This window comes from Panthera tigris, chromosome D4, assembly GCF_018350195.1.
Source record: "Panthera tigris isolate Pti1 chromosome D4, P.tigris_Pti1_mat1.1, whole genome shotgun sequence".
In the NCBI taxonomy this organism is placed as follows: Eukaryota; Metazoa; Chordata; class Mammalia; order Carnivora; family Felidae; genus Panthera; species Panthera tigris.
In genome coordinates, this window is record NC_056672.1 from 40,527,034 (window position 1) to 40,551,592 (window position 24,559).

The 24,559-nt window shown below is 35.7% G+C and overlaps 1 protein-coding gene across 8 annotated transcripts in view; it reads left to right on the top strand.

Moving 5' to 3' along the window:
• The window catches only part of CCDC171 (coiled-coil domain containing 171), a 301,409-nt gene that overhangs the window by 111,022 nt on the left and 165,828 nt on the right, over positions 1–24,559 (top strand). For all 8 annotated transcript variants that reach the window (XM_042964352.1, XM_042964351.1, XM_042964356.1 and 5 more), the window contains 5 exons: positions 3,036–3,142; positions 4,913–5,002; positions 6,059–6,259; positions 8,819–8,986; positions 10,574–10,762. In XM_042964352.1, the coding sequence (XP_042820286.1) occupies positions 3,036–3,142; positions 4,913–5,002; positions 6,059–6,259; positions 8,819–8,986; positions 10,574–10,762 (755 nt within the window). The remainder of the gene's footprint in view (positions 1–3,035; positions 3,143–4,912; positions 5,003–6,058; positions 6,260–8,818; positions 8,987–10,573; positions 10,763–24,559) is intronic.

Genomic DNA, 24,559 nt, shown 5'->3' on the forward strand with positions numbered 1-24,559 from the left:
GAGCCAAAATCACCAGCTGGACACTCAACTGACTGAACCACCCAGGCACCCCTGAAAGAAAACATTTAAATAGAGAGCTTGTAGCCATTTTTTTCTATCTTCTCTCTGCTATGGGCTATTCATTAAAAAAAAAAAAAAAAGATTTGCCTTTATGTAATAATTTTAGGTAAGTCTATACCTAAGAAACATAGAAATTGGGTGCTATATATTAGGCTAGCAGTTTCTAATCTACCATGAGATAATGAAAGAAATATATGCCCTTGACAAGAGATTGATTAGTCCCAAACAAGATGGAAAATTTATTCTTCCCTGAGAACCTTCTCTGATAAGAAGCACAGCCAGTTGAGGTTGGCCTTTTCAGCCAGATAATTATGCCACAACCCTAGTGGAATTGTTAATCAGAGTCAGATTCAGGTAATTCGCCCTGAATCACAAAAGATAATAATGCTCAAGTAGGTGTCTACAAAACAAAATCATATTGTACATACCAGAAGAGAAGAATATTATTATAAATAATAAAACATTCACTGGGTTATGATATGGGTACACACACATGCATATATTTTTATATTTAATGTAAGTGTTATGATGTCTCGTAGTAATATGAAATAAAATGTGAAAAAAAACCCCAAACAAACAAAAAACAAACAAACAAAAAATGTTGCCAAGGAATATCCAGAGTTGAAATGGTCTTAATATTAAAAGCGAGTGAGAGGGATTGAAGCAGATAGTGGTGATGTGCAAGTATAGGCTGGCATCCAAATACAGAGACGTACACATATAGACGACATTGGAAGGTTTTGAGTTAGTGCTGTTGAAGTATATAGTGTTCTGACACATTCTGTTCTTCATTTGGACTTTGACCTTTGAAAAGCCATTCATGACCACTTTTCAAATTGTTTTTTTATTGCTCTTTATCTGTGTTTTTAGAACTCCTTTTGATATCTTTAACTGTTTATTGTTTCTTGGGCCATGGTGCAGTGGTTATTATTAGGGTAAGTCAAATTAGTCAATAAGGTCCTGGGTCCTAGTGACCTTTTCTTTTTCTTTATAAGCCTTTTGCCATGTTAAGGAACCAGGAACTATTTCTTTTTATGATGGATGTGGGTGACTTAATGTATATGTTGTACTTCAACTGAACTTTATTGTATAAACATTTTCAAGCAAAGAAACTTTATTTTATGTAGAATATAAGAATATGCATGGGTCAGTAAGGAGAGGTCATTTTGTCCCCTTACCCCTCAACGCTCATATTAAACTGGTTTTATTCTTCTGAATTTCTAAGAGGAAGTTTTCTCCCTTATTGTAAAAGCCAGCAGATTTCCCGAGTGTCCTTGAATGATTTATTCATGGCCTACTTGTGTAGTAGCAAAAGAAAAGAATTATACATTACATTTTTTTTTATCTTGTGCAAGAGCAATTTTTAAAAAAATATATTTGGTAAGACTTTTAATAAAATTTTTAATGAGTTGTCTTTCTAACTCATAGTAATTACAAAGAGTACTGTCTTCTCCATTATCATGGCTCAGAGCAGCGTCTTTTTTTTTTTGCCCAGCTGGGATATGTGTTGCTTCTATATTACTTTTGGTTTTTAAGTTAAATATTCTTCTTCTGTTTAAAAAAAATCTAAGGTGTACCCATACTTGAGATAGTGTTTAAATTATACCTTGATGAATATAATCAATTTATTAATAACATTTTATCCAAAATTAAAACACTAAATATCAACAATGTGCTGAGATAAAGTTAGTCTGTGATTGAGCCCAAAATTTTTTCTTCTTTCTCTCTCCTTTTATTTTTGTCTTTCTTTCTTCTTTTCTTCCTTCCTCTCTCCCTTCCTTCCTTCCTTCCTTCCTTCCTTCCTTCCTTCCTTCCATTATTCTTCTTTCCTTTATTATTGCCTTCTTTCCCATCTTTCCAAAGTTCCAGCAATTGAATACATGAAGAATGGATAAATGATCTCATGTAATTACTGGCTTACTCTCTTTCCTCCTCTTTTTAGACTGTAAATTCTATGAGGACAGATACCATGCCAATCTTACTTACCTCCATGTGTCTAATACCTTGGATTAGTACATAGTAGGAATTCAGTAAAGTATATGAATGAATAATAAAACGTATATTATGAATGCTTCTTTTTGAAATCACCCTTGTTGAAAATATGTTTCTTGTTTATTGAAATATTTAGATTATAAAATATGCTAGGGAGAAATTATAATATGAAAAGAAAAATCTTTTAATAAGAATATTTTAAAATTTGCTATTTGTTTAACAGAAGTACAGTGGACAATCAATTTAAAGTGGCTTTTAAAACTAAACTTTTGATTATTTTGGATTAATCTTTTGAACTACATTTGACCATGTGACCTTGATTAGCTCAACTGACTTATGGCCCAACTAAATTAAAATAGTTTGAGGGCATAATATGGAAATACTCATATTTTTACAATAAGTATCAGTTTTAAGGGTTTTAATTGAAACATGATGTGGGCCTGTGTAGATAATAGCATTTTTATTATTTATTTCAAATTGTAACTTGAGAATTTTAAGGATTGAAGAATATTTCCAAGTATAACAGAAAATGATGTGCTCTTGGGTTCAGAAATTATTATTTAAGCAAAATAAGCCTGACTGATCAGAAACACAAGGACCAGAGTAAATGTATATAACTCCCCCAAACAATGTTAGTATATAGACTGTTCATTTAATTGTTGGATAACAGGTATGTACACATATGTTATTTAGAAGATAGGAAAAAAAGAAAAGAGCTCACTACTAACTACAGTGTGGGCCTTTGTAAGGTACGAAGTAGCCGTAAGTCTGAACTTGATATACTATGAACTTAATTTGATCACTTGTTTAGAAAGGCTATTAATACTTGGCTATACAGCAGTATACTTTGGAGAATACGACTCTCCTCAATGTTTCCTAATACCTTTTCAGCTCTATCTAATTGTAATCTCTCTGTTACTCTTTGCTTAGCTTTTGTCTCTTTGTGACTTTGGGATATATTTTCATCTTACATTTTTCTCTAGGCATCCACAAGGACAAAGATAAACCTCCCAGCTTCTCTGTTGTCCTTGAGACTTTGAGGCGTACCTTGACAGATTACCAGAACAAGCTGGAAGACGCGTCTAATGAGGTAACACTGGCACTGTTTGGCTCCACACATATAGCCTTCGGCCTGCAGCAGTGCATTCCCTTGCTTGTTACAAAGGTCAGAAAGATGGGGGATGTTGAATTGACAGCTTCACAGATACAAAAAATAATAAATTGTCCGTCACTGTTCTTTCTTTAAGTGTGGCCTAAAGTCGTGTCTCACTTACGTTTTCGTAACTCTGCAGTCACACTGTGATTTTCAAGGTTGCAAAGACTCTGTCGCTTTCCCGGCCTTCAAAATGTATCTATCTTGACTTAATAAAAAACTGCACGAGTCTTCTGTGTTCATATGTTTCTATTTAAGTGTTAATGTGCTTTTATGAAATTAGGGATAGGTAGTGGAAATTGAGGCTGTGTCAATTATTTTAGGTTAAGATTTCTAGAAATTGAGGAAGTCTTAATGAAAAAAAGAGAGAAGTTCTCATTTTCTAAAGAACGTAAATGTTGTTAGAAGTTTTCAAAAACAAGCATCTGTTTGATGTAGCCTGCTAGTTTTTAATTTGCTGATTAAAAAATCTCGTGCTTCTCTTTATCATCTCATTTGTATTGTTTAATGTGTGGGTTGATAATTTTCTTGGGTATTAAAATATTTTATGAGTTTATGCTTAAAAATTGAAGAGTTTGTTTAGTTGCATCTTGTCGAATTAGAGAGTATGAAATAATTACATTAAACACAATTAGTTAGCAGAACAACAAACAGACTGTTCAAACCAAAGACAAGCCACATAGCATGGAATTTAGTGTTTATCCTTTTGTTTGTTTCTTTCAAGTAATACAAGGCCATTATATCCTTATATTTCACATTTCAAAAGAGGTTTCTTTTGCTTTAGTTTACCAAGGTCAACGAAGGAGGAAAAGTGAGCCTTCTTAATGCCCTCTGTCATTGTTCAGAAGGCAAAAGCGAAAATGACCGCTGGAATAATTAAATTGCCGTAAAGAACAAATATTGCCAAGTCGCTCCCAGTGAGACAAGGCAACCTGTATTGTTAGTACTTTCTGAAACTCTTCTGAGGCCCAGGTCTGGAAGCTGCAGGGTAACTAGGAACATATTACCCACAGCGAATTGTTATTTGGGAGGATGAATGTCACATGATCCTCAGCACAGTTGAAAAGTCGACTCAGCAGGCTTTGGCTTAGTAATGTGCTTTGTTGTGAACCAGTGCCAGAGACAGCAGTGGGGAGACCAAGGGGGTGGCTGAAAAGAAAGCAAAAAGAGCAGTCTGACAGAAAGAAGAATGAACTGTCAAAGAAAATAAATCACAAGCGGAGCAGGACCAACTGATGACCTGCCACAAGCCTTCCCAGTAGGACTGCCTGTGACCGACCCTGAAGTTGTCATATGGAGGGAGAGACCAGTGAATACCCTCATGATGTATAGAGAGAACAGTCTTCTGCTCTGTCCTTTTTCTCTTTCCTTATAGATGCCACTGCTTTTGGCATGTTGGTCCAGGAGGATTTTAAGAATAAAGTTGTATTTGTTTACAGTAAGAATAAAATCCTTTATCCAGCCATCGAGTAAATGCACAATAACATCACTGACATTTTAAGCTTGAATGCTTTCTTTTCTTTTTAGCCATGCGCACTTGTGACAGAAATGACATAGTTAACCAAAAGAAAGAATTTTTTTAACTGTTAATCACTGTTGGAACATTGGTATTTAAGTAATTGCATAAAAAACATTTAAAGAGGAGCTTTTTTGAGTTACCCGTCCTTGAAAAATACAAAAAAAGTAACTTCCGTTTTCTTTCATCAGCTAAACAGCGTGAATGATGCTAAGGAAAAAGCATCGAATGAACTCAGTTCTACCCAACAGAAGATAGAATCTCACACTAAAAATATTAAGGTATTAGGACTTAGAATGACTTTTTCTTTTTGTATTAAGAGACCCAAATGACTATCGAGGGAATATTTTAAAGTAGAACTATCTGAAAATGTATCTTCCTATTTTTTATTAAGTACATTTGGATACAGTTTTGAATTTTTATTGTTGATCAAAGAAACAAGAATGTTTTTTTCATTAAAAAAATAAAACTTGGTTGGAAATTATTTTGGTTAAAGGAAAAATGCATTTCCCAGATTTAATTATAATACCACAGACTGAAAAAAACGATTTAAGATTTAATGCCCAGCCTCAGATACATATTCAACATATTTTACATAAGCACATCAGTATTTGGAGTCAGTTTTCATCATTGTAGGGTGGAGCCATTGTTTTTAATGCATCAGGCCTAGTAACGGGCTGGGGCCGCACCTGGCTATGGTCCAGGACAACAGTTTATTTTATTCTCTGCACTGGTTTTATGTATTACATCTTTGCAGAATCATACTGAGGCAAGTGTGGGCGTCGGAATGTCTTTGTATTGCTTAATGTTGAGTTTGTCATGGACATACTTCAGTAGAGTTTGTTAATAAGGTTGAAGAAGAAATAATTCAGAATCTTATGTCCCACATGCGAGATTTCTGTTAGAATTTGCGTGTCATTGGGAAGTAAATGTTCTTATACGGAAGGTAAAAGATTTCACTTAAAAGTGTTATTTACATGTTATTAAAATGCTTTGAGCTACCAAGTTATTATTATTTTTTTAAATGATGAATTGAAAGGAAAAGTCCTTTTCAAAGAGCTTTTTGGAATTAGCTATCTTGGGAATATTTTGTGTTTACATGTTAAAACTTAGCAGTTTTTTTCTAACTTTTGAGCTACAATAGCATACTTTAGAAAATATATTCAATCCAATACCTTAAAATGCCCAAGTATGTTTGGCACTGTAGTCAGATGCTTGCCTTTACGATTCTTTTATGGTAAAGCTTAGGAAGTCTTCATTATGTATTTTACATTTGCATCCTCGGCCCCTTTACTGGCCGGCCTTCATATGGTCTCTTTATTTTGTATCTCTGACAGGACCTTCAGGATAAACTGGCTGATGTCAGTAAAGAGTTAAGTCATTTACGCACTAAATGTGCAGACAGAGAGGCTCTCATAAGCACTTTGAAAGCGGAACTACAAAATGTGCTGCACTGTTGGGAGAAAGAAAAGGCTCGAGTGGCCCAATCGGAGAGTGAACTGCAGAAGCTTTCCCAGGCTTTCCAGAAGGATACCGAGGTATCACCTGAGACAGGATGCCTGGCAGGAAAGGCCTTCACTAATCTCGGTTTTAGAAATTTACATACATCACGTGGCTATTTTTACTTAATTCAAAAAAATTTAATTTAGTTCAAAAAAATTGTTCTGAGCCAACCGTTTTGAAATAGTCATGCCAGTCGCAAAATCGGTCACTCTTTCACTATCAGGTCATCCTAATTTGGAGAGAAGTGATAGAGTTTAACCCCTCGGTCACTCGTGCCGCTTGTATCCCCAGCACTTACGCTCCTGATGGTCCTTTCAAAGTTTGCCTATTTGCCACTGACAAAACTATTTCTTATTCAGTAGTTTAGCAGCTGAACATGGTGGGGATACGTTTCTCATGATCAGAAAGAACCAGACTTGGCTAGTGGTACTTCTGTTTGCAAAATGTGAATATGGACAAGCCACACAGCTTAGTCTCTCCACATCTTTCCTTATTTGCAAAACAGAAGTAATATCTGCTCTAATAGACAGTCTCCTTACTCTTTACAATTACAGGGTAGTAACCAAAATGTGGAAAAATAGAAGTCACCCACAATATTAGACCTTTATTTGGATGCCCTCGAGAGTTGCCTATGCATTTTTATTTATTAATAAATTCTTAAAATATTATGGCAAAACTTTTATATTCTGTGTGAGGCTGGGTGAATGGAATTGTTATCTTATATGTTCTTTCACCCATGGGATATAGAGCTAGTTTAGCTAGTGTGGAGCTGGTTTATCTGAGTCTTCCTGCATATTGAGTTCATTACTCCAACAAATATGGACATGAATGCCAAGAGAGTAAAAAGGAAACATTCTTTCCACTCTTCTTACAGTCTGGGATTTAAATTGTGTCCACATGAAGGGGCTGGAATTGTTCTACACATCAGATAATGATTAAAGTAAAGGAAACTAGAAGCCTGACTGTATTGTAAAGTCAGCATGTCTACAGCATTGTGGTTGGGTTCAACATGTGTGAATTGATTTTGGATCTTGAGATTCTCTTTTCACGCCAAATGGATGATTATCATGCATGGTTTGTCACAGCCCAAGCAAAAAGGACATAATGGCGACACAATGAATTATCCTTTAGGATGAACTTGATCGCTTGGCAAAATGTGGAGGGTGAAGACCTTTAGTGCCTGAATATCACATTTGGTTAGTTGGATTTAATAAGGTTTTTAAGGATCTCAACCCAGTTGAAAATGCAAAAGACATCTTTAGTTGCTTAAAAAAGAAAAAGGCGTAACATATTTATGAAGATTCTTCTGATATCCTAACTCAAGTTAGTGGCTGTAACTACATATTAAAATTTTTTGGCTTTAAATTGTTATATTGGGAAAAAGTAAGGTGTCATCTAGAGACAATTAAAGATACACATTTTGATTATATAGAAAAACTTTCCCCACAATTTATAAACACAAAACCTTTGCATATGCTAGATACAGTTATTCTTGTCTAGAAGGTTAGCATTTCTATTTTTCCCCCCTCAAATTTCCTTCTTTTAAAAGTTTTCTTTTCTTGCTGGTCTATTAAAAAAATCTTGAGGCAACTTATTATCTACATAAAATATCCTTTTGCAGCTTTACAATTGCCTTGTCTTGAGTTCCACTCTTTGGCAGTTTATAGATGAAACACCTTATAAAGAGAGCCATTTGGCACGTTAGTAAATAAACTTTTTGTGTGTTCAAGATGGGATCGGCTTTTTACTGAATTCTACAGCATAGTGTTTCTAGGTCGTTAAACAATGGATGGTTTAGTTACTACAATGGCAATATAATTTTAAAGAACTTTTTATTGTATATTTCTAATTGGACAGTTTTGGAAATGTGTCTTGGGCAGCCATGTCCATTTCTTTTTGCCTGTTACTTTGTAATATTTAAACACCTGTAAATGCTCAATGTGCCAAATACTATATGAACTTACAGGGAAAACAGATGAACCCCTCTTCCATATCTTTCATATCACTGTCTGCTTTGCCTAAGGGGCTTGGGATAGATTTCCTATAAGAGGTAAGCAAACTGGAATCTCTGGGGGAAGAAGAAAGCTGAGTAATTGTGTACATGTAAAGCACAGATATTGTATAACTTTGTCTTCAGTGGAACTGAGCAACAGTCTTCTCTCTATATTGGTTTTTTGACTTAAATAACATCTGTTTGGGCAGATGTAAATATGAAACTGTAGAATGACTATACCGACATCTAGTTAAAAGGGCTTAGAAACAATTAGTCCAGACATGTCATGTATCTGAGAAAGGTGATGTCTGAACAGGCACTTAGGTGACATCCTCAGTAGTAACAGAACTGGGGTCAGAACCCTGGTCTTCTGGCTTCTAGACTTCAGATTTTTGGTTTTGAATACCAAGTTTAATCAATTCTAAGTTTGTATCTGCTGTGTAGTTTTGAATGTAAAAAAATTACCCAAAATGACAGCATTCTGAGACTTGAACATTTTAATTCCTTCTCAAGTTTTTGAGACAAATACTTCCCCGTGCATAGTGTGTGTTTTACTTCTTACAATGTGGATATACTGGAATTATTATTTTTTTTCTCACAGGAGAAGCTAACCTTTCTTCATACCTTGTATCAGCACTTGATAGCAGGCTGTGTGCTCATAAAACAACCAGAAGGCATGCTGGATAAATTCTCGTGGTCCGAGCTCTGTGCAGTCTTGCAGGAGAATGTTGATGCCCTGATCTCAGACCTCACCAGGGCTAATGAGAAGGTAACTGTCCTCAGGCACCAGATACCTCTATTAAATTCAGTGACATTTGTCCACATCACAGTATCATTAAGAGGGGCTGACATTCATCTTATTTCAAAAAGAATTTGGGTGTTAATAATTCAATACCATTAATTATGGCTTGTCTACAACTCAGTTTGATGCCATTGCTGTGGGCATGTAAATGTGACTGAAGTCTGTATGAAGTCTCTAAGCTCCACACTCTGTGCAGGACATGCTAATACTACTAGCCAGTATTAGCCACAGGGACCTAATTAAAAGAAAATAAATTAATCTTACTGATGAAGCAATTCAAAGAACTTAGTCATTTACATTAATAAACCAACTCTTTATGTTAGCATAAAATAGAAACAAGATACAGCTATTCAAAAACATGATCTTAAAATTTTTGCTCAGGAAATAATGAGGTGTTACTTTAAAAGCACTTAAAAATTTAAAATTATGTTTATGATATTTCTTGAATTATAATAAGATGTGTATTACAAAACCCTTTCCGTGCTGTAGCATGTGAGAGGTATACACGGTAGGAGAAAACAGTAGACTCTTACGATCACTTTACCATTCATGAGCCCAGAAATTCAGTCTTTCAAAAAATTTTTTAAAAAGCCCTATTTTGGTGGTGGAAAATTAAAATGGCTTAGCAGACCAACATATTTCACCATTGAAGATATCAGTTCTTATCCTGGGTCTATTGAACTGGTCAGAACTATGTTATGTGGTCTGGTTTCCAGATCTTAGTTGAAATGGCACTTGCTCTTATGGGACGTGAAGAGAAAAACTTACCTAAGTTTTTGTTGTTGTTGTTGTTGTTGTTGTTGTTGTTGTTGTTGTTGTTTTTAACTCTAATCTGTTGAATTAATGAAACAGCATCTTGGCCTAATTTTAGACTGAGGGCATTTTGCCTTGGTTCGATTGGCAAATACAACCACGGGCACTGAGAAGTAGGATTGAGGAAATGAGGGAATACATTGTGAGAAGCCCAGATGCTGTTCATGATTGTGAATGTGTGTATAATGGGTTTGAAAATTACTGGCAATTAAAATGAGTACATGTTTGAACCCTCTGAGATGGTATTATGTTTTAACAGTTTTTCATAGTTTCGAACATCATTAATTGTCGTACATCTCAGATGATTTTCTTTCCAGCGTTTGGAACGTGAAATAAAAAAATGGTTGTACTGTTCTGTTTTATTATATGTAAAATGTTTGTAGATTTGTAAATGTCATTGAAATGCTGTTTCCCATTGAAGAGCTTTGGTTCTAGAAATAAGAATAGTCTTCTTAATTTTCTCAGTAAAGTTGATTCTAGAGTGAGTAACTTTATTAGAAAGAGAAAAATGGTTTGTCATCTCAGCATATGTGCATACAAATGACACCATATTCTCCTAAAATATGATAATTTCCCCTACCGATTTCGGTTTCTTAATTTTTGGGTTTTCATTTTAACTTACAATTTTTATGTGAGCTTAAGGAATGAAGCATAGGTGAAAATTTTGGATGGTTTTGGGGGAGAGGTACAAGGAAATGTTTTGTGAGCCTATCTCATTCTCTGTTGCATTTCCCCGTTTAGATAAGTCATCTGGAGTATATCTGTAAAAACAAGTCTGACACAATGAGGGAGCTTCAGCAGACACAGGAAGACACTTTTAACAAAGTGGCAGAGCAGATCAAAGCCCAAGAGAGCTGCTGGCAGAAACAAAAGAAGGAACTGGAGTTGCAGTACTCCGAGCTCCTCTCTGAGGTGCAGAAGAGGGCACAGGTATGCTTCTCCTGCAGAGCTTTAAAAAACGGGCTGATCAAATATTTTACTATTTCAGGTGCTTTCTTTTAGTACCAATGCCATATCCGTTTGGAACTTTTGAGAATGCCTAGAGCTTATTCTGCACACATACATGTGATCATGCAAACACATACACATACTCACAAATGCATGTGTGTGTGTGTGTGTGTGTGTGTGTGTATGTGTGTCTGCATGTGTATTAAGGATTGTCTTATAGTTAAGTTGGGAAGTAGGTTTCTGGTTAAAGCACCTTAGAATGCGCTGATCAAGTAAATGATAACATTGCATTTCCTTTATTTATTTTTAAAATGAAAGGTTAAGAGATTTGGTCAAATGTCAGTTTTAGTCTAGATAATCCTTTTGTCCGGTTTATTACACTTGTGGGGGTTCCTATATGAACCATCATTTTAATTCATTTGGGGTTGAAATTTGTTATACTTCCTAATATTATATAAGAACTAGAGTTATAATTGTAGACCCTGTAGCAAAATCATTCACTGTTGGATGAATTATTATTTTTTTTATGTTGGATTCAACTGAGAACAGAAGTTTTGGGTAGTTAACATAGCTGTATTTTTCCCTATATAAATTATTCTCATCATAATTTATATTGTTAACTGTCATCCCTGCCCAATCAGGAATAACATACAAAGATAGTGTATACTTTTTTTTGGGGGGGGGGTATTGACTTTGATAATAGTTCATGTGTTCCTAAGATAAGATGCTTAGGACTCTGATTCAGTGTTTAACCTCTTTATTTGGTCCATAATTATATCGTTTCATACTTCTATTGGCAAGTTTAATTAAAAAATATTATTTTTGTTTGTTAATAGTTTCAGGTTGCTTAAAATAAGACCATTCTGCTTTCCCAAACATATGAACTTATGCCTTCTTCTATGAATTCGAATGAAATACACTCTCTAAAAGTAGCTATTTGTTGTGTTCAGTGTTGCAGGGTGACATGTGATATGATCTGCATTTTGAGGTGCGTGGGTAGCTCAGTCGGTTAAGCCTCTGACTCTTGATTTTGGCTCAGGTCATCATCTCAAGGTTGTGAGATGGAGCCCCGCCTCTGGCTCCCTGCTGACAGGCGGAACCCAGTCGGGACTCTGTCTTTCCCCCTCTCTCTCCCCCTCCCTGGTCTCTCTCTCTCTCTCTCTCTAAATAAACTTAAAAAAAAAAAAAACTTAAAATATTTCATTATTCCAGAAAGTTCTTTTATGCCCTCTTTCAGTTTCCACTCCATGGGCTACCATTGTTCCTATCCTATCATCATAGATTACTTTCACTTGCCCTTGAGTTTCCTCTCAATGGAATCATTCAATATGTAGTGTTTGGTGGTTGGCTTATTTCACTCAAAATAGTGTTTTGATAGTCATCCATGTTGTTGTGTATGTTGGTAATTCATTCTTTTTTATGGTCAGATAGTATTCTATTTTATAATTACACCACAATTTGATAGATTGTGAGTGGATGGATATTTGGGTTGTTTCCAGTTTTGGGCTGTCGTAAATAAAATTGCAGCAAGTATTATTGTATGAGTATTTTGTTGACGTAAGTTTTCCTTTCTCTTTAAGAAATGAAAGCTAAGAGTGAAATTGCTAGGTCATGGTGTAGGTGTATATTTATAAAAAAAACTATCAACATTTTTTCCATTTTTCCAAAATGGCTGTATCATATTATATTTTCATGACCAATATATGAGAATTTCCATTGTTCTACATCCTCTGCAATATTTGGTATTGTCAGTCTTTTAAATTTTAGTCACTCTAGTTGTTTTAAAAAGGTATTTCACTGTGGTTTTAATTAATGTTTTCTTGGTGATTAATGCTATTCAGCACTTTTCATGTTCTTATTGGTCATTCCTATATCTTCTTTTGTGAAGTGTCTCTTCAAGTGTTTGCCCATTAAAAAATTGGGATTCTTTGTGTTTTTATTATTGATTTGTAAGAGTTCTTTAGATATTCTGGATATAAATCCCTTGTTGTACATATGTATCACAGATATTACCTTCCAGTATCTCACTTGTCTTTTCATGTTTTAATGTTTCTTTTGATGATCCCAAGTTTTAAGATTTTGATGAAATGCAACCTACAATCTTTTTCTCTTTTGAGTATTTATTTTTATGTGGCAAGCAATGTTTCTATACCCCCAAGGTTGTTAAGATAATCTCCTAGTGTTTCTTCTGGAAGTTTTAAAGTTTTAGCATTTATGATTAGGTCTGTGATCCATCTCAAATTAATCTTTGTATGTAATATTAGGTAGAGGCTGAGGTTCCTTTCTGCCCTGTATTTATTGTTCCCACACCATTGTTCACGACTTTGCTTTCCTCATTGACAAGCCTTGATCCCTTTGTGAAAAAAAAACTGACCATATATAAGAACCACAGATCTGTTGTGTATCCCTATGGTTTTGCCTCTTCCAGAATGTCATGTAAGTGGCCCGTACAGTCTTGCCTTTTCCAGAATGTCATATAAGTGGAATCCTATAGTATGTAGCCTTTTGGGTCCGACTTTTGTTTCACTTAGCAAAATATGTTTGGGAATTATTCATGTTGTTGCATGTATCAGTAGTAGTTCATTCCTTTTTACTACTGAGCTATATTCCATTGGATGGATACCATTGTTTGTTTATACTTGCTGATGGGCCTTTGGGTTGTTGTTTTTGTTTTCTAGCAATTATGACCAAGGAAGTTTTAAATATGCATGGATAGGTTCTTGTGTGATCATAAATTTTCATTTCTCTTGGGTAAATACTTAGAGGAGTGTGATTTCTGGTTATATGGTAAGTACATATTTATATGTTGTATAAATGGTTCTATGGTAAGAAACTATGAAATTGTTTTCCCAAGTGTCTGTACCATTCTGAGCTCCCTCTAGCAATGTAAGAGAGTTCTAACTGCTCTGTATCTGTGCCAGCATGCTGTTTCATAATTTTTTTTTGTCTTTTCTAGATATTCTAGTAGGCGTGTAGTGATTGTGGTTTTAATTTCTGTTTTCCCTAGTGCATAATAATGTTGAGCATTTTTTTCATATGCTTATTTGCCATCTGTGTGTATGCATGGGTGAATTATCTGTTCGCATGTTTTGCCCACTTTTTTAAAAAGTTTATGTATTTTGACAGAGCGAGAAAGAGAGATAGTGCGAGTGGAGGAGAGGCAGAAAGAGAGAGGGAGAGAGAGAATCCCAAGCAGACTCTGAGCTGTGAGCACAAAGCCTGATGCAGGGCTTGATCCCACGAACCTGTCCAATCAAGAGTTGAACACTTAAGTGACTGAGCCACCCAGGTGCCCCTTTTTGTGCCCCCTTTTTAACTGGGTTGCTTAGTTTCTTGTCGCTGAATTTTGAGCGTTGTTTATGTATTCTGGATAGAAACCTTTTGTCAGATAAGTGATTTGCAAAAATTTTCTCCCATTCACATAAAGGTCCTTTTTGCAGAGCAGATGTTTAAAATTTTTATAAAGTCCACCTTATCAATGTTTTTCTTTTATGACTTTAGTGTTGTATCTAAGAACTCTTGGCTTAGTGTAAGGTCATCAAGATTTCCTCCTGTTTTTTCTTCTATAGGTTTTGTAGTTTTAGGTTTTAGAAATAGGTCTATGATTCATTTTCAGTTAATGTTTATAAAGATGTGAGGTATGGGTTGATGTCCATTTTTTTCATGTGGATGTTCAGTTAATCCAGGACTATTTGTTGGAAGATTATCCTTTCTCTATTGAATTGCCTTTGTACTCTGTCAAAATCCATTTCCTGAATTTGTGTAAATCTATTTCTGTACTTTCTCAACTGTTCCATTTATTTATGTGTGTGTTCATTTTTAATACTATACTGAGTTGATTTTTGTAGCTTTTTAGTAAGTCTTGAAATTAGGAAGTATGATTCTTCAAACTTTCATCATTTCCTATCAGTTTTTTTAATTGGATAAATTTAACATGTAACCTTGTATAAATTTAAGGTGTATATTGTGTTACTTTGATACATTTATATATGTAATATAGTTGCCATTGTAATGATATTTATCACATTACATACTTGCAGTACATTATTATTATTATTGTTTGACAAACCGTACATTTAATCTCTATGGCTATTTTAATACTCATTACAAGTTTATACACTTAAACAGCATCCATTTAACACCCCTACTCTCTACTCTTCCATTTCCTGGTAACCACCATTTTATTTTCTGTTTTGTTTTTTTTTAATTTTTATTTTTAGCATGTTTGGTCTTTTAAGATTCCATGCATAAGTGATACCCTATAGTACTTCTCTTTGTCTGGCTTATCCCATTTAGCATAATGTTTTCAAGGTCCATCTGTGATTTTGCAAATGATAGGATAGCCTCCTTTCTCATGGCTAAGTAATATTTTATTGTGCATATATATCACATCTTTTTTAATCCACTCATCCATTAATGGGCATTTGGTTGCTTTCCTATCGTGGCTATTGTCAATAGTGTTGCAATAAACATGGAGGTGTGTGTATCTCATCGAATTCCTGTTTTCATTTCCTTTGAGTATTTTCCCAGAAATGGAGTTGCTGGAATGTATGGTAGGTACATTTTCAAGTTTTTGAGTGACCTCCATATTGTTTTCCATAGTGGTTGGACTAATTTACATTCCCATGTTCTCGCCAGCACCTGCTGTCTCTTGTCTTCTTGATGATAGCCATTCCAGTGGGTATGAGGTGATATCTCAGTGCGGTTTTCATTTGCATTTCCCTGATGATTAGTGATGTTGAGCATCTGCTCATGTGCTTTTTAACTATTTTGATGTCCTCTTTGGAAAAATGTCTCTTTAGTTCTTCTGCCCATTTAAAAAACGAGAGTGTTTATTCATTATTAAGTTGTGTTAATTCTCTATACATTTTTGGATATTAACCCCATATCTGATATGTGGTTTACAAAAAATATTTCCCATTTTGAAGGCTGCCTTTTTATTTTGTTAGTTTCTTTTGCTGTGCAGAAGCCTTTGAGTTTGATGTAGTCCTGTTTGTTGATTTTTGCTTTTGTTGTTTGTGCTTTTGGTGTCAGGTACAAAGAATCATTGCTAAATATCAGTGAGCTTCTTTCCTATCTTCTAGGAGTTTCTTGGTATCAGGTGTTATATTTAAGTCTTTGATCCATTCTGAGTTAACTTTTGTAAGCGGTGTGAGTTAGAGGTCCAGGTTCATTATTTTGCATGTGTTCCTCTAAATTTCCCAGTACCGTTTGAAGAGAATATCTTTTACCCATTGGGTGTTCTTGGTTCTCTTGTCGAATGTTAGTTGACTGTATATGCTGAGATTTAATTCTGGGCTCTCTGTTCTGGTCTATGTGTCTATTTTTGTGCCAGTATTTTTTATTACTATGGCTTGGTGATGATATGATCTTATATGTAGAAAATTTTAAATAACCGATCAAAAAACTTCTTGGATTAATCAATGATTTCAGTAAAGTAGCAGGTTAACAAAATCAACTTACAGAGATCATGAAACATTAGAAAAAGAAATAAAGAAAACTATCCCATTCACAAAATACTTAGGAATAAATTTTACCAAGAAAGTGAAAGATCTGTAGGGAGAAAACTCTTAAGACTTTGCTGAAAGAAATCAAAGACACAAACAAATGGAAAGACACCCTGTGTTCATCGATTGGAAGATTTCATATTGTTAAAGTAGCTGTACCACTCAAAAGCCATCTACAGATTCAATGCATTCCCCATCAAAATACCAAAGTCATTCTTCACAGAAATAGAAGAAACAATCCTAAAGTTGGTATGCAAACACAAAAGACCCCGATAGCCAAAGCAGTCCTGAGAAAAAAGAACAAAACCAGAGATATCACACTTCCTGATTTCAAGCTATCCTATCGGTGTTATGAACTCACTTCTTTTATTCTAAATGTGCGAGAAAGCATGGCAATTCATTTTTCTAACTAAGGGAATCAGTTATCACAAATGCTAGTTTTTAAAGAGAAGCTCTTGGGGTGTCTGGATGGCTTAGTCGGTAGAGCATGTGAGTCTTGATCTCAGGGTTGTGAGTTCGAGCCCCATGTTGGGTATAGAGATAACTTAAAAATAAAATCTTTAAAAAAGAAAAGAAAAGCTCTCACTGAAGACTTTTTTCTGAAGGATGTGTAACACCATAGGCTTTGATCCATGAGTAGGCAGATTGAAAGTATCATTTTCATTTTCTTAAAAGTACATTAATAAGGGGCGCCTGGGTGGCTCAGTCGGTTAGGCGTCCGACTTCAGCTCAGGTCACTATCTTGCGGTCCGTGAGTTCGAGAGTCGCGTCGGGCTCTGGGCTGATGGCTCGGAGCCTGGAGCCTGCTTCCGATTCTGTGTCTCCCTCTCTCTCTGCCCCTCCCCCGTTCATGCTCTGTCTCTCTCTGTATCAAAAATAAATAAACGTTAAAAAAATTTTTTTTTAAAAGTACATTAATAATATAAATTGTCATATTGTTTATATTATTTATACATATGTTTACATTTTTATAAATTGTAATTGAATACACAGCAGCGATTCCTTTGGGTTTTGTATTGGGTAAACTGCTATTATAATGCATATTACAGGCTATACATTTTATTTTAGGAAATTTTGTTATGACTATTTCTGCATTTCTGCTTTTTTCCCCTCAAAGCTGCAATGCAAATTACACTATTTTCATTGTATATTACTTAATGTATTTTAAAAAATTATGTTGATAAGAACATAAAGAAGGAAAACACACAGTTGTGTAGGATTGTAGGTTCTAGAGGATGTTTGGTGTTAGATGAACCTGGCCATTACAAGGGGCCATCTGCTGGAAAACACATGACTTATCTATAGCACCCTGTGTTTGATGTTTAGTTCTTGTAAAGAAATGGTTAGTAAAAGACAGGTGGTTAAGTAAAAACCAGCTTTTGGACTCGAATTGCTTTCATCTGAAAAGAACACAGTAGAGTTATTTGCAAGAGTTTTGACTGTGTAAGCTTTAAAACAATTAGTACAAATGCTATTAGATAAAGGATACTCGTAGGACAGGAGCCTTGGTTCTAGTATCTCAGCATGTTTTTAGCGTTCGGTGAAATGTGCTAGCCACATGGCTGGGAACTCTCAAATTTAAATACTCCGGAGCCGTCACGGAAATACATCTCAAGTATGTGTGCCTACTGAAGCCTCTGGGCCGAGTGCCACACTACATGCTCTTACTGAGTTTGCTTTTGTAATCTTAGTATTTCTGTTCTTATAGCTTTTCTTTCTGAAAAAGCTGGAGTTACTGGCATAGCAGCGTCCTTAGTAAAAGTAAAGGTTTTTTCCCTATCAGTTAAGTATGGTTAGCCTTGATGTAATATTTATTGTAAACACTTTAGGTTTGTTTGACATTTTAGTAAAATCCTCTTATATCACAAAATTAAAGAGTACCTTTGGCAGGAAATCTGGGTTAGTGTTATTAGATGTTGAAACTTTTTTTCTTTTTAATTGAATTCCAAAAATATTCAGAGCTCAGCTTGTTTATATTATTGGAGGTGATAGGTTATACATGCCTGCCTGGAATGGCTCACAGGGAATTAGTTAGACCCTGTCCTGGACACAGGAGGCATTGATGGACTGAGTTGGCGTGAAGGGGGCACCTCTAACGAAATATTTCCAATAATTTCATTAACACAAAAATATCTGCTTCTCAAATAATTGCTTTAGAAATTGTTTTTCTTCTTTTTAAAAAAAAATTGTGGTTTTACATTTACTTATTTTTGACAGACAGAGAGAGACAGAGCCCAAGTGGGGGAGGGGCACAGAGAGAAGGAGACACAGAGTCTGAAGCAGGCTCCAGGCTCCGAGCTGACAGCTCAGAGCCCGATGCCGGGCTTGAACTCACAAACCGTGAGATCATGACCCGAGCCAAAGTTGGACGCTCAACCGACTGAGCCTCCCAGGCGCCCCTAGAAATTGTTTTTCTTAAAAAGGCTATGAATTGAATTTGCCTAATGCTCAATAGATTTTTCAACATTTTTTCCTAACTTTGCATGCCTCCTCTGACTCAAGCCTTACCACAACCATGTGAGATAGGTCATTTAAGAATCATTTCTAGTTTGCACATGGAGAAACTAAGGTTCAGAGAACTGATGCCACTTATGTGTTTAGCGAGAAAGTTCTAGAGCTGGGATTAGAATGGAGGTAACAGATGTAAACTATTCAGCCTCTTGCTTGGCATTCAGAAATTGCAAAGTGAATGTTATGTGCTATTTTTTTTTAACTTTCAGTCTTTTTAAAAATGTTTATTTATTTTTTTGGTGGGGGGAGGGGCAGAGAGAGAGGGAGACAGAGGATCTATCTGAAGTGAGCTCTGTGCTGACAGCAGAGAGCCTGACATGGGGCCCGAATTCATGAATGATGACATCATGACCTGAGTTGAAGTCAGATGCTCAGCCAACTGAGCCACCCAGATGCCCCTGTCCTGTTTTAATATATTGTCACCATCCTTATCTTCCTGTCCTTTTTGCGTTATACTACGGTACTGTTTCTTTTAGAAATATATGCTGTTTTGTATGTCAAGTAATACCTGAAAATGGGTCCAGTGGCAGATCAATTTCATATTTCTTGAACTTGCATTTCCAAGTGAGTCTTGATTAATTAATGATCAAACATGATAATTATGGTGACACCCTGTCACCTGTCCACAGATGCTAGTTCCCTTATGTCTTATTTCTCTCAGACTTCCTTTTGTCTGAGAGACTGAGTTTTTCTTACATTATATTGCAAAATTGCTGTTATAGGTAAGAGTATCAAGACAACTTTTACATAATGTATTTAATATTAACAAAAATATATCTTACGTGGTATATACCACATACAGAGGGCACTGTGTTTAACACTGTGGTACTAACAAAGAGATATAACACTTAGTTCTTTCTTCAAAAACTGTCAAATATAATTGTGAAGTCATCATATAAACACATGAGAAATTCAAGAATATAAGGTTGATCACAGCAACTGTGTTTAATTAATTCCCGAGAGAATGCTATAAACTTAGAAGAGGAGGTGGTCACAGTTTGAACTATTTAAAGAGAAGACTGGAGCCAACCTGGACACCGTGGCCGGGGTCTGAAAACCCAGAAGGAAGATCTGAGGCAGATCAGAACTGAGGGGGAGTGCTGACTTACCAACCGTCTGAGGCAGTGTCTTTTAACAACTGACAAATGAAGCATCTTGCCCATGTTGACACATTCATTCTCAGTATAATGATAAGGAGAACTTTGTTCTTTTGAAGGTTTGGCTTATCCAAAGGGCATTTTGTAGTTTGTACTGCTTTAGATACAAGAGTAAACACAGGCACATAGCACTTTGGCACATAATATTTTTGCCAGGCTACACTTACAAATGAAGATCGTGTTTTTAAGTAAAGTAAATAATCATTATGGGATTTGAGTATATTTCTATTATATGTTATAATATATATAATGTATATAATATATTATATATATTTAATATTATATATAATATATATATAATATATATATATAAAATATATAATATATATATAAAGTCCAGACAGTAGAATTTCTAGGTCATATGGTAAACTGAGCTATTTGCAAAAGCTGATGCATCATTTTAACATCTCCAGCAGTAACGTATGAGACTTCCATTTTCTTCACTAAATGTGCATTATTTTTAACAGAGAAGCATTTACATCATAGGATAAGCAGGTGAATTTATTCATTTTGCAATATTACCATTTCATAAAAAGACAAGGTATGCAGTCTATAAAACTAAGACAGTTTTAATGAAGTCCTTTGATGTCTATGTGTCATCGAATGCCCAGTGTGCATTTTGTCTTTTGCCAATAATAAAGTCCTTTGATGTCTATGTGTCATCAAATGTCCAGTGTGCATTTTGTCTTTTGCCAACATAAAGAATAAGAACGCAGGAAGCAAAAGTGATAAAAAAAGAATTTTATTCCCTCGGGAAATATCTAATTTCTGGTCCAAAGTCTCAAAGTTCATGGAACCCTGTAAGGCGTCCCACAGAGCCTGTGTGCTTCAGGAAGTAGGTGCGTGATTAGGCAAAAGAGGTATCTTTTCCCCCCATTTTGGATGCACTTTGAATTTATCAGACAGTAGAGGAAAACTAGTGAAACTATATCGTAGTTTTGATATGCCAAAGAAATCTATGTAAAAGATATCCATACTATATTTGCAAGTTTTTTTAAATTCTTCAAGATAAGAGTGTTGTTTTGGAGGAATTTGCAAATATTATTTTTGAAACTAAACACACTAAGGAGCAGGTTATTTCAGTCCTAGGAATGCTTTTGTCCCATTTGAAGGCGATATTCCTAATGTTTGCTTTAAAAATATTGGCCTTCAATCTCCTTGGGTAAAGAACATAAGATTTTTTTAAGGGAAAAATTGCTCTTACGGCTGTTTCCATTGTTATCATCAAACAAGCTTTGTTCTTCAAGAATAATTCACAGTAAATAATGCAGCACCTTTGAAGATCCCTGTGGAATATCAGAATTAATTTTAAAGCAGAATTCTGACATGTTGATAAGTTCCAAATTATATTTAGAAATGATATCTTTTTTTCAGATTATATTTTTCTTCTCCTTACATTTATAAAGCTTTTTATTCATTGGGTATTTATTCAGTGCCTATTATGGGCAAAGAAAAACTGTGGTAAACACCAAGGAACATCTTATAAAGGATTATTTAATTTGTTCAATATTTAGTAAATTCCTACAGGGTATAGAGCACTGTAAATAGAATATTTACTGCAGTAAATACTTCCTGGCCTCCAGGAACTAGCATTCTATTGCATTTGAGGGAGAACAGATATGCATACATGAAATAAGTAAGTAGCAGTGTCAGAATTAAATGTGTGAGTCATGTAATTAAGTTCAGAGAAGGTCAAGGTCAGCATGAATGAGAATTATAGGAAAAGGTGTCATGGAATAGATAGACCCTGAAATGGGCTCTGATGATTGCTAGGATTTGAATAGTGTTAGGGGAGTTGGAAGGGAAAAGACCTGGGAATGCTAGACAGCATTGGTTAAATTGTGAAGAGTGGTGAGGTTCGTGTCTGGATAGTAAAGAAGCAGACCGTTCTCCCTTTTTCATCAGGGTGAGGATTGTGGGAGAAGGTGAAGCCTTTACAGCAGAAGGCATGTGGGAGTGTTGTGACTTGAGGAGGGAACCTTGGTTCAGTAAGGACAAAGATGTTAAACAATAGGATCGGATGGACATAATCTGACAGCGGCATGGAAAGGGGCATGAATGGCTGGTGGTGAATAGCTGGAAGTAGGATGCGTAGCAGTAGATATGGATCAGGGCGTATTTTATAGGTAAACCCAACGGTGCTTGCCGATGGCTTTGATTTGGGACGGTAGAGGATAAGGTGAAAGGAGGAACTAAAACCGACTGCAAAGTTTTTGACTTGAACACTTCGGTGGATGTTGGTGCCATGTATTGACATAAAGAGGACTATCATGAACACGTTTAGGAGGCAAGTCAGTAGTACTGGACTGGATACTTTAGCTTGAGATGGCTGTGAAGTAGCTAAGTGGAGATGCTTGCCGGGAAGTCAGATCTGTGGTTCTAGATTTGAGTGGAGACAGCAGGGGTGCAGAAATGTAATTGTTAAGAAATGAACAAAACTTGCACTAAGTATTAATGTTATTGAGGATTTTGTGTGGCTAACTTAATATTTGTCAACAAGAGCTCTAGAACTTTAAATGTTTAACTTCATTATTTTTAAATCTTTAATTCAACCCGCTAATAAATTCTAGTTATCTAGTTGAATATTGGTCTGGTTGATTTTTTTGAAAAATAACAATCGATACTTGGTGTCTTGATTATAATTACTTAAACCAAGAATGGCTGGGGACAGCAGATGGTTATTAGACAAATAAATAGTCTTTTGAGTTTGTTTATTTTTATTTATAAGCAGACTTCACACATAGTCTTATTTTTACTGTTTCACCAATCTGTGAATGGCATCCGAGTCTCTGAGAAATCATGAAGCGTGGTAGTAATTAATATTAATCACTTAATTAAGCACTTTTAAATATATAATCGCTACAAATGATCAAAATTTGGGGGCCATAGAATGACACAAGGATTTGAAAGACGCGAGAATTTAAAAGATTGCTTTAGTACTTTGCCACGACTTCTAGCAGGCAGCCTAAAATGAAAACTGGCTGTGTAAGTCTGGAATCCCAATTCTGTTTTTAAGACATTCCAGCTTGTTCCTGGCTTTCTGTCTGTCGAGAGAAGTGGGGTGTTTTGGGTAATGGAGTTCAGGTTTTTATCCATTTCTCTCCACATTTTGGTTACTCTGTCATCCTCATTCCAGGACTACCTGTTTCTGGCTGCCTTTCTAAAATGCTGTTAGCTTCAATCTGATGCTCTGAAGTAGGCTAGCTGTCTTCGGTAGATCTGTCATGTGCTACAGCTAACTCTTCTCCAGAACAGGCTTGCTTTACTTTCAGCTGTCTTCCCTTTTTTTTTTTTTTTTTCTTAAATTTTAAAATTTTTATTTAATTTACTTTAAAAATTTTAATTCCGGTATGGTAAATATACTTTCAGCTCTCTGTCCACAACCCATTCGATTTTGTCCAATGACTTCACATGCTATTTTGAAACATTTAAAATATCATTAGCAAATGTATCTATTCACCATTTGTGTTTGTTCACAGAAGAGTACTTTTTGTTGAAAATATACTTCTGCCTCAGACTTTGAGATCTGTGACTATGTTCCACCTGGAACCTGATTAGGTTAATGTTTATTTCTACTACCTAGCTGTAACCGGTGTGGCTCTTTTATGTTGGATTGTCTATAATTTTCCTGTTTTCCCCTCTAATTGAACCGGTGGAATTGATTTTGGAGAAAATATGGAATTAGCCTTTGTAAATTCTGTTTGCTCCTCTTGTTCCACCTCCACTACCGGCAACTTTACTGCTACCCATGGCGGTCTTTATTAGTATTTCTGATTCTCCCATCCATTAACTAAAGCAGAGCGACTTCCAGGATTTTATGGCTTCTCATGGCTTTCCAGACAGTTTAAATTCCTTAGCTTTATCATCTTTTATCCACCTACGTGTCAGTTTTCCATCATTGTCCTCTTTTCTTCAGGCGTTCTGAATTATTTGTGCTTCCTTAGAATACATTATCCTGTTTTCTGGCTCTCACTCTTCCACATACTGGTCTTTCTGCTTTCTTTAGCTACAGTGCAGGTCAGCTTTCCCTTTTCTTAAAGGTTGCCTTCTTAAAGGGGTGTCTCACATCTGCTTCCAAGCAGTCCACCTGGCTAGTGCTTCTCAGAGTTTCTTGCTTCTTTCAGCTACTCCCAATGGGACACCATTTCCTTTACAAGTGTCTTTGCATGGAGCTCTGGGACACAGTCCCGGTGATGAAATACTGCTACCACCGCTTGGCCATGGGTGGAGATGTGGTTGGGGGCAAGCCACAATTCCTTTATTTCCCTATTCCTTTCTTTTTCACAGTAGTACCACAGATATGGCTGGTTCAGACTTTAGAGAAGAGTCAGAGTAAATAAAGACAATTATAGTATGGAAACATTTTTTTAAGCATTTTTTAAGGTTATTTATTTTGAGAGAGAGAGAGAGCGAGCATGGGAGGGGCAGAGAGAGAGGAAGAGAGAGAGAGAATCCCAAGCAGGCTCTGCACTGCCAGCACAGAGCCCAACGCAGGGCTCAATCTCATGAGCCATGAGATCATGACTGGAGTGGAAATCAAGAGTCGAACCCTTAACTGACTGAACCACCCAGGAGCCCCTATAGTATAGAAACATTTAAAACCA